The sequence below is a fragment of the Plectropomus leopardus genome, chromosome 10 (genome assembly GCF_026936395.1).
Source record: "Plectropomus leopardus strain MGB_pleo_1.0 chromosome 10, ASM2693639v1, whole genome shotgun sequence".
Taxonomy (NCBI): Eukaryota; Metazoa; Chordata; class Actinopteri; order Perciformes; family Serranidae; genus Plectropomus; species Plectropomus leopardus.
Window position 1 is genome coordinate 10,949,440 of NC_142185.1, and position 10,652 is coordinate 10,960,091.

Here is a 10,652-nt window from a genome sequence, read left to right on the forward strand (position 1 = left end):
GTGTATAATTATGACTGTAGCTTTCTGGATGTGGGCAGTGCACCAAGGCAAAAAAAGGGTTGGAATAAGATGTGATGACAAAACAAAAAGATTTTCATACATGTAATGCATTATGAAAAGCCCTCCAACCATGACACAGTTAAAAAAAGAATGAAGTTGTTAAGTGTGTCTAGACATCAGAAGCCTGCATGGATGAGAAAATGCATAAAACGGGCTGACACTGCCCCCTGTTGCAGCATACAAGAACAACCTCATGATCATGTCACAATAAAAAAAGTTCTGGTTTTCTTGTCTGTGCCCTCTCATAAAAAAAGGATAATGTGGAATAGTGTGGAATATGCAAAGAAGACCTAAGGTTTTGAAAATCAACTTTATTACTTATATATGTGATTAATGAACATTAGTAGTATAATATGGGTAAATTCCTGTCGAAAAAAACATGGTACAACCTTGATGATTGAGCTTTTTATTGTCTTATACCAAAACCCCTGTGGTGAAAGACACGGCCATGCTCCATATGATCACAGCGCCCCCAGCATTAGGGAGGGTACCGCTGTTGAAGGTCTTGTCGTGAACATATGTGATGATGGAGAGAGCTCCTGTGTAGGCCTCCTCGCAGGCCGGCTGGATCTGCTCCTCTGGAAGCAAATGGCTGAACTCACCTGGAGGACCATTAAAGCAACAATTGTCACCAAGTGAATGCCAGTGCCTTATGTTCGACTGGTGACTAGGCAGAGTGCATGTTACTGAGCTTACCTGTGTCTCTCAGCTCAAAGGTATAAGAGAATGGGATGCCACTGAGACGAGCCCAGTCACGGCTTGAGCCTGAGTTTGGATCTGGAGGGTCAACAAAAGGCGATATGAATTTTAATTTGTCATGGCTATTTGTTTCACTGTATACTTTTGTTTTCATTTTAGGCTGCTGGGGATAAGAGCATCACAGTGACTCGTCAGAGCGCAGATCAGATCGTGTCTAAACTCCAGCTATTCAGAAAATGAATTTGTTTGGAGTGTGAGCGTTTGAGTCTTACAGAGGATTTGTGGAGATGTTCCTACAGTGTAGTCCATCCCATGTACCTTCTTCATCTCTGCTGCTGCTGCCTCACCCACTGATACCTGCACAGTTCACAAAAAGTTTAAAAATACAAATTGTTTTGTAAACACAGTAGTCATACTCTTTTTTAAAAGACAATCTTATTTTACAATTAAATTTGCCAATTAACTGATGTGCATTGAAAAGTACAGTTGACATTTTGAACTCTACAACAGTCTGGTTTTATTTTTTTTGTTATCTGTTTTGGTCATTAAAAGAAATGCACAAAAGACAGAATCGATAATAGAATTTGGTATGTATCTGCAAGTGTATATACATGTATTAGGTGATTCATGTGTAAGGACATTCATTGTCCATTTCATGAAAAAGACAAATATACAAGTTTTGAAGGAGTACATTAATTTGAGGAGCAAAACATTTGCAGAGAACAAGCTTTCTCAAGTTAAAAAGCAGCACACAGAGGCCTCCAGTTATTTTTTAAATACTTTTGTGAGGGGGTGGGGTGGGGGGGGCAGTGATTGTCCTATAAACCTTTAGCTGACATTTACTAAAAGCTGTGTATGTTTTATAAAGGTTTAACTGCTTATGTCTCTGTTATACAAATCACACACACTCACCAGTTCATTGTAGTTTGGTGCAGAGATCTCAGGGTGGCCATATGGCAGCAGTATAAGCTGCCCAGCAGAGTGGATTGTGAGGAAACACAGAGTCTGGTTAAACATCCTACCTAAATACAAACAGAATGAACATGTGATTAACACCAGGATAAAGTAACAATGCTAACTTAGCATTGCTAAAAGATAGAACTCCTAAGTGCATGTAAACTAAAAGCAAAGCATTTATTTAAAAGCAGTTATTTAAACATGTGTGTGTATACACACACGTCCATATATATATATATATCTTTTGTGTTGCACTTCTGTGGGCTGTAATAGCATTATTTCATCTTTCTTTTTGCAGATACATAATAAAAATGACAAATGTATTGAATCTTGATTCAGCTTCATGAACATACCCGTGTAGTAGTAATAATAATAATAATAAAATTATTATTATTATTATTATTACTAGCATTGCTAAAAGATAGAACTCCTAAGTGCATTGTTTTTAATTTGTTGTTGTTGATACTAATGTAATTTAAAGAATGGACAGGTTGTTACCAACAAAGTCCATCACAGCTTTGGCCTCTGGCTCTGACCCTGCAGACTTCCCACAGTAGGTGTTCGAACAGCTGTCGAATGACACACCAACCGCTGAGAAAAGAAACAAGATCAAGTACATCAACTCAAACCCTGTAATTATTTATGGCTGTTTTCACTAAATTACAGTCGAGTTTATGTTTAAAGCATGTTGTCTTATGTCAAAAGTAATTAGAAAACATGAATTAATACAGCAAGCTTGTGAAAACGAACTCTTCAAGTGTCAGAGGGCTTGAGCTGTTACATATGGACTGGCGCTATAATATTTCAGTTTACTGTACGACCTTACAGTTTCACAGATTCATTTAGATTTCATGTCAGTAGTAATTGACTTGATTTCAACTTGATTTGGGAGCGGTAAATGGTTGACACATTCTTAAATAACGCAGCCTGACATGATAACATACAGCACCAACATTAGGATATATGCAGCTACATTTTGGCTCACCAAAGTTGTTTTTTTTTGTTATTTAAACTTTTTCAAAATGACTTTGATGATAAGTTTCTGTTTGTCAAAAAAATCACACATCCAGTGGAAAAGCGGTTCAGTCTATGTGTTGTTTCCACTGCATTCTGCCTGTTTGCAAGGTTTATGACTTTTTTTTTATAAGACCAATAGAAGTCGTGCAAGTCAGAAATGTTTTATTCCAACACATGGGGGCTTTGAGCGTCTACTAGCTTGAGGCAAATTAAGGCTAATTTGTCACACTGATTCTTGAAAGGATGCAACTCACTTCCCCAGTTGGCATTGAAATTCCTGTTGAGGTCAACACCATAACAGCTGCTGCCAGGAGGAGGCGTTGAACGAGACTTTCTCCACAGACGAGTCTACACGGAAACAACACGCAGACACAGAGGTCAGGCAGATTATTAGTTAGACTGTGCAAGGTTAAAGAAATTATAAAGTCATTCTGTTTCAGTATAGTCTCATCTTTGAAAAAAAGTTATCATAATTCCATCACTAAGTATGATCGTATTGTTAGACAATGGGCCCCTGGGCGCAAATATATATCAGTGTTGGGTCCATCCATATCACTAAGAAAACACAAGTCACTCAGCCACAATACTGATGCTGTTTTAAATCAAACAACTAAATTAAATGAACTGGGATATGATTCAGAATAAAAAAAACTAAGCACTCACACTGTCATTGGCCCAGGTGAACATGTATCCATCCACGTTGATCACAGGGGTCACATAGATGTCAAGGTTCTGCAGCATCTGCTCCAGCTTCTTGTTGGTTTTATAAGAGTGCACGATCTAGGGATGTCAAACACTCACATGTCAGAGTTTACATGCTGGGGTGAATATGTGCATCAATGAATTTATGTCTGAGTGTACCGACCTCTTTGACAAACCACTGACAGAAGGCAGGAGCAATCCACTCCCGAGCATGGATACCACAGTCCACCCATATAACCCTCTTTTCTTTGCCATCTGGGTTTTCTAGTCCCAACTTTGAGACAAAAAAATATGAGTTGCATTGGGTGAAAATAAACACAGTTGCAATTTTCATTCTGTCCTGTATGTTTTATTGCAAGGAATGTATTCTGTTTTATAGGAGCATTGTATGTATCAGTGGTTCTTGTGCACATGTTTAATTTGCAGGCAGCCAATCACTGGAATCAGTTCACCTGTGTTATCTCTGTCACAAATAGTGAGCAATATATCTAATAATCTCCCCACAGCTAATATTCTTGTCACATTTTACTTTTACCATTTACTTTTTTTCCCCAGACAGTACTTGCAAAGATGTCCATTGCCTTTTTCTCATGTCTTTAAAAGAAATCAAACCAATTTTGTCAGATTCCATACGTGTAAATGCTTGTAAAAGGCATCTACAATTTCTGAATGCACCACAACAAAAGTGATGTTGAGGTTCTAAAGGGTTAAAACATCCTATTCTTTAGAAGTGACAGGTAGGTAAAATGAAGGTAAATGAAATGCGTTGAATACCTTCAGTAGTGTGATATTTCTTCCTTCAAAAGTGTGTCCATAGACAGCAGAGGAGACCAGCTCTGGGTTCCCTCGCTCCACATCCCCCATCCATCTGTATATCTGCATTGCGGTTTAATCAGTGTGATAATTAATTCTTATAATCACATTTACAGTTTTCTTTGGGCAAGGTCCACTTGTAATCTACAAAGACTAAAGTGCAACTCAAAGGGGTTGTGAATGGGAGACCTATGAGGCATGTAAGAAAAGAAAAAAAAATCAGATCTAAATGGCACAACTGAAAACATGTTTTGTCAGTGTAATCTTTAAATTCCCATTGTTTTGTTATTCCTGATAAAGGTGGAAAAAGTTTTTTCCAGGTAGAAAAAGAAAAGTTTTGCCAGAATCAATTTCTAAGTTTTTGTTGTTGCAATACTCAATCTGGCCACAGGAGGCTGAAGTGCACCACTAACTCACGCTCTAAATAGGACTAAAGGCATTCATGTTTTCTTGCAGGTGAGTCTGAATTTTTCCATGTGCTTTTTATGCAACACACAAGACCAAGAAGAGAAAACACACCTCCACACCCCTTTTGGAAGGTTTTTAATCTGCAGACTGGTAAATGATAATACAAAAAAATCAGATTGGCAACACTTTCCACCTGTTTTCACAGACTAAAAAAAATATATAGAAAAATGATTTGGGCAAAAAGTGTTTTTTTCCATCCTGCAAAACTTTTCCCCCCAACTTCATCCTACTATAACTACAGTAGAGACAGAGCACTTATTGTATTTTTTGGAATCTCTAACTTATATAATTGTAATATAAAACTAAAGAAAATACAACTTGGAAGCATTTATACAGTAAATACAATTTTACCTCATCCATGGGGTGATATTTAGTGTAGTCATAACTCCGGGTTGATTCCAAACACTCCACTAAACTGTGAATAAAAAAATAGAAAATAAGAACATACATGCTGATATTATTTATTTTTCTTTTAAAGTGGATTTTTGAGTTGGAACTGGGCATGAAACACTTTATAATAACATTACAAATTACATATAAAGGTGTGGCCCCAATAATTCAACATTAAAAATGATGTATGCAATAAATTTAAAAGAAACATTTACAAGAAAAGTTGATCAAAATTCAGGATGGTGTCACTTTTGTTGCATAAATGCCTCACTTTATGCAATTTACACTTCAACATAAAGTTAATTTGTTCAGTCAAACAAACAACCACTGTGCTAACATCAACATAACACTGTAGCTCACCTGTTAGAAGTCTCTAAAACACTGCTTAAAATCAGCAGGAACAAACCGAGTATCCAAAGTGTCTTTTTCTCCATTTGCTCGTTCTCAGTTTACTGCTCCTCACACTGCTGTCAGCTGCAGTAGCTTTGGTAATTTTTTTTATCTGCCAAATGACCTTAGATCTCAAATCATGTTAACAAAAGAGCATTTCCCTTTTTTTATAAGCAGACACAGAGGTTAATAAATGTTGGCTATAAGGGATTATGAGTAAGAAATTTATAAATGAGTTATGTATTAACGTTTATGAAGTGTCATATGAAGTGTCACTAAAGTTATATAACAAGGTAGTACACCTACTAATCTTCTTTATGTACTGTGACCTTAACCAAGCACTCATAATGCATCACCATAAATACTTAACAGATGAACTTAACAGAACTGATAACAAAGCAGGCAGCGCATGATATTCCAGATCTAAACTACAGGTTGTGCAGTGAGCCTGTGTTTTGCAGCGATAGAGCTAGAAAGCTATGTCTCTCCCACTGCATTCTGCACCATCAGGAGTTGCTGAATAAATGTGCCATTCATCCCTGTCTCTTCTGTGTGTGTGTGTATATGTGTGTTGTTGTTGTTGTCTCCTGTTTGGACTCACGTGGATAATGTAATTGACAGATAGCTCTCATTCAGGCCAGGCTAGGCACAGGGGAAAGGGAGACACAAGATATTGCCAAGTTTTTCAGTCTTTAACATTTGCAAATGAGGACATTTCAGGTTGGAAATATTCAACTTTTCCTGAAGATTCATCATTATTTTGGGATTTTATCAGGGAGGATCTATTTTTATTGTTAGGAACTTTTGGAAAAAGCCAATGGGTGCCAAGTTTACCATCTGCTGCTGTCAGTATCTGAAACACAACAGGGAAGAGAGGAAAGCTATTTTACGGTGAGACAAACACCTGACAGACATGACAACTGCCTCTAATCCTGCTTTTAACTTTTTATTTTTTCTTTCTTTCCTCAAGTATGCGCACCACCAAAGCTTCCAGACAGCCAGTGCTATCCAGTGAGTCCAGTGACAGTGACATAGAAGAGGAGAGCCTTTTTGGGCCAGGGCCTTCAAAAAGGAGGCTACAGAACAGCCATCCAAGCCAGAAGAACACCGTGGATCTGTGGATTAACACAAGTGGACCCTGTGAGCCTCCCATTAGAAGAGGATCGGACAGAGAGCTACAGGCTTTTATCAACATGAGAGACCAGGCTGACAAGGCTACAGAGGTGAGAGGAAGTTTGTTGTCGCATACGAGATGTATAGAGCACAAGAGATCATGACAGAGGGAATGAACACTCATACGTAAACAAGAGCAGCAGCATATGTGTTCATATCCTATGACTTTATACCAAAAAAACAAAACAAAACAAAGAAATGGAATCAAAAACAGCATTTATTTAATTTTTAAAAGCTTACAAATTCCTAAAAATGTATTTTTTTTTATTTTAGTTTAGTTTTGTAAGTACTCAATAATGTATCAGTTTGTTTGCAGCAATTAAATATTATTATAATTATTAATTTTTATTTCATTTAAGTACCAAGTTTCAGTTTTTTGCTTAGTTTTAGTTAGCTATCATTGCTCTGTACACATACTCTGCATAACCGTAAATGCATATAAAATAATAAATTGCTTAAAATACAAAAATAGTTCACGATTTTACACTTGAAAGTCATTTTTATATCAGTTTGATTGATTTAATTTAAAATGAGCCAATATAAATTCACAACATGATTTTCTACAGAAATGCATAGAACTTAAAACAGAAGTTTAAAATAATTCTACTGATGATCTACTGAATGGGTTATAGTGAATCATTAAATCCATTTTACAATACTTTCGTGTAAAGCTTTCCTTGATCAGTTTTACTTAGTTACAAGTGATGTGGCAAATTACCAAGCAGAGACCATACTGTACTTTCTCACAGGGAGATGCTTTTGGTAATTCTTCACATGTACTAACACAGGATGTAGAGTGCTACAATAATTCAGTAATTCAGCCTTATCTGCAGCTCTCTAATGTAATTATTTAAAAAGGGGAGAGGACATAGACAGGTAGCTCTCAAAGAAGCCTTTGACTCAAATCAGTAAATGCAATTGACCTAAATTCCAAAATAACTTTGCATTAAAAATATCAAATTAGGATAAATTGGTGTTTCCAGAATCATGAGGGAAGGTAAGCCAGAACAAAGTTTACTACACAGCACACACACACATACACACACGCACACACCTACACTGAACACACAGACAGGACATGCTACTTTATTCACTTACCCGATCAGTGACTCACACACAGACAGGACATGCTACTTTATTCACTTACCCGATCAGTGACTCATACCATAACTCACTGTAGGTTGTTCATTAGAGTGTTGGAGTGGATTAGACGTACAGCAACTTTTCATGTGTGTGTGTGAGTCTGCTGGATAACGCTGTCTTTGAAGGATGATCTCTGCAGCATATTAAATACCTTCTTCCTCCATTTCTCAGCAGAGGGGACACATTGAAACCATCTCTCAGAGGCTTTTTTTCCCCTTAAAATGTCTGGATTTCTGTGAATCTCTGAGTGACTGCAGTCTCTGAGTAGAGAGTTTGAGTTTGGTGAACATGTGATGACCAGTCTTCGTGCTGAGAATAGCAGGCTGCAGGACACAGTGGGCACATTGTGTTAATAAATGAAATTCCTTAATGGAGATGTAGGCCAACAGCCTGGCTAGCCTTTCAAAGAGAATAGTCACTGAACCATTTCAATCACACTGTGAGACTGTTTTAATATTAGGTCAAACACACTGGGAATGGGTCTGTTACATTCAAAGGCAGTTCAAAACTGGTGCAAAAAAAGTATCCCAGTAAATAAAGTAGAACATGTTGCTCTATAAACTCTATGCTTTGTATGATTTAAAATTACAGTTAAGATTGTTTTTTCCTAGAAAATCTTTTTCAAACATTACTGTTTCTTTGGCTTAAGTGCATAGTGTCAAATGCTGTATTTACACAGCTGATGTTTTTACTTGTTTGATTGATTGATTGATTGATTGATTGAAGTTTAATTGACATTTTGACTTGTCATACAAACAAAAGTATAGGTGTTATTAGTAACACAAAAAAAATGACTGTTCTAAGGCTAAAATCCACACTATTATGTTTACATTTTAAAATGCACAACTATTGCTTTACTTACATATACTGATACTGATACTGATATATCATCCTCATTACTCTGGAATATTTGAACACATAAAATGGAGACTTTTTAAAATGCTGCTGACCACAATTAGTTTGAAAACTTTGGCAAAGCCTTTTAATGTGGTGAAAACAGAGACTTTTGAAAATAATGACCCGGACATCCACATAGGCTTCCTGATTTCTGAAACTGTGCTAAAATGCATGCGTGCACAGTCTTTTTAACAGACATAACTTAAAAAGACTAACTGTAAGATATACTTATGTGTGTGTGTGTGTGTGTGTGTGTGTGTGTGTGTGTGTGTTTGCTATAAAGGAATGGGAGAAGTTAAATTATGACATCCACACTTTACGCTATGCCAGACGAGAAATCAGATCTCGATGGAGGAAAATCCTGCTGCAGCTAGGTGAGACCCTCCAATATTATTGTTTTTTAAATTAAAGTTGTCTTCCAGTCAAATCCAATCTGCTATATTTTGTTGTCAGTGTGTGATCTCCCCTTTATATCTCTGCAGGTTATCAGTGTGAGGTGGACGCCTTGCTGTGTGTGAACAGACAGAGCCGGTTTAGTCGAGATCAGGAGCATCTTAACAAAGCGACTGACCTGTTGAAACAGCTGCTTGACCACACCTCTCTGTTTCCCCCAGAAACTGAACACCACAACAAATACCTCTGTGTCATGGTACACACACAATACACACACACACCTTTGTGGAAGTGAGTAGCGGCGAAATGTCCTCACTTTTCAAAAATGTCCTCGCTGTGAAGCTAAAATGATATGGTCCTCACTATGTGCAGGAACAAGTAGACACACACACATATCCCCCTGCATGTAATGCTTTTGCAAAATGCACAACAGTACCTTCATGAAAAGAAGTGGCAGCACAAGTTTTATAAGGCTAGAGTTTTGCTTACAATATTGTAGTTATGTCATATGAAAATAACAGTATGCTTTCACATATCCTGATCTCCAGGGTCTTCCCCCTCCCTTTTCCCTGTTGTTCCATCGTCTTTTACCCCCTCCCTTATTTATCTGTCTTTTCGTGTCTACCCCTTTGGCTCCCATCTTTTGTTCTAAAGTTTATCTTCCTCTATCTGCATCTGCCAAGCCTTCACTCTCACCTGTGTCATTGCTCTTCATCTCTCTCTCAGGACCGCCTGGTGTCACTCGACAGTGCTGAGGACTTTGTCAGACTGGCCAAAGAAAAATATCCCAAGAAAGTAGGCTGAGAGACAGAAAACTGAAGACACAAAAGTTGAGGGAGAAGGAGAAGTTGTTTTTTTTTTTGAAGTTGAAATGCTGTGCAAGAACAAACATTTTTACCACACCTCATCTAACATTTATTAAATTGTATAAGAAATGTAATTCTAATGGCAAATTAAAATACATTCTCTTTGTCCTTTTTCGACTGAATTTTATTCCACTGTGAATCTGTAAGTTGCACATTTGTTGTTTTGACCATACAGTTCTTAATACTGAATGCATGACTGTGTTTTCAATATTTTCTGATTAGAGTAAGGGTTTCTCTCTTCTAGCATTTCTACTGCCCTGCTACACTGTTACTCAGCTGGGGAGGATTGTCCTATTGATAAACAAAGTCATAGGTGAACATACTCCTGGTTAAAAACATGTATTTTTGTTATATGGACACTTAATTAATAAAAGTGGGAAAATAATCCTTTGCAGCTACAAAGATGTTTTTTGACGTCTATATTAATAATTGTATAATACATGTAAATGTCTTTCTTGATGGCACCACAAACATCTTTAACACATTTGTAGTTAAAAAGCCGCAAGCTTCAGTTTGATGTTAATTTTTGACTTGCTCACCTTGTCACTAATAAAGTAAATTTTCTCAAGCCAGTTGGACATGCTCACTCACTCAGTTTCATCAAACTTACTGTATTCAGCTCAGTCTACAACAAATGTGTGTGTTAGCTGCTTTGTCCAAAGGGTGGCAGCATATACCAGAATC

The 10,652-nt window shown here is 37.2% G+C and overlaps 2 protein-coding genes across 2 annotated transcripts; one reads left to right on the forward strand and one right to left on the reverse strand.

The window, feature by feature from the left end:
* Nucleotides 1-353: 353 nt before the first annotated feature.
* On the reverse strand, nt 354-5,643 carry LOC121948690 (carboxypeptidase O-like). The gene is made up of 11 exons (XM_042494091.2): nt 5,467-5,643; nt 5,068-5,131; nt 4,210-4,311; nt 3,599-3,709; nt 3,397-3,513; nt 2,988-3,081; nt 2,215-2,307; nt 1,672-1,781; nt 1,032-1,116; nt 757-837; nt 354-662 (listed from the first exon to the last, which is right to left on the reverse strand). Exons 1-11 carry the CDS (start codon nt 5,538-5,540, stop codon nt 475-477), a joined length of 1,119 nt encoding a protein of 372 aa, XP_042350025.2. The 5' UTR covers nt 5,541-5,643; the 3' UTR covers nt 354-474.
* A 471-nt stretch (nt 5,644-6,114) lies between these two features.
* Nucleotides 6,115-10,044, forward strand: LOC121949094 (melanoregulin). The gene is made up of 5 exons (XM_042494694.2): nt 6,115-6,387; nt 6,467-6,719; nt 8,993-9,083; nt 9,192-9,358; nt 9,829-10,044. Exons 1-5 carry the CDS (start codon nt 6,314-6,316, stop codon nt 9,904-9,906), a joined length of 663 nt encoding a protein of 220 aa, XP_042350628.2. The 5' UTR covers nt 6,115-6,313; the 3' UTR covers nt 9,907-10,044.
* Nucleotides 10,045-10,652: the final 608 nt, after the last annotated feature.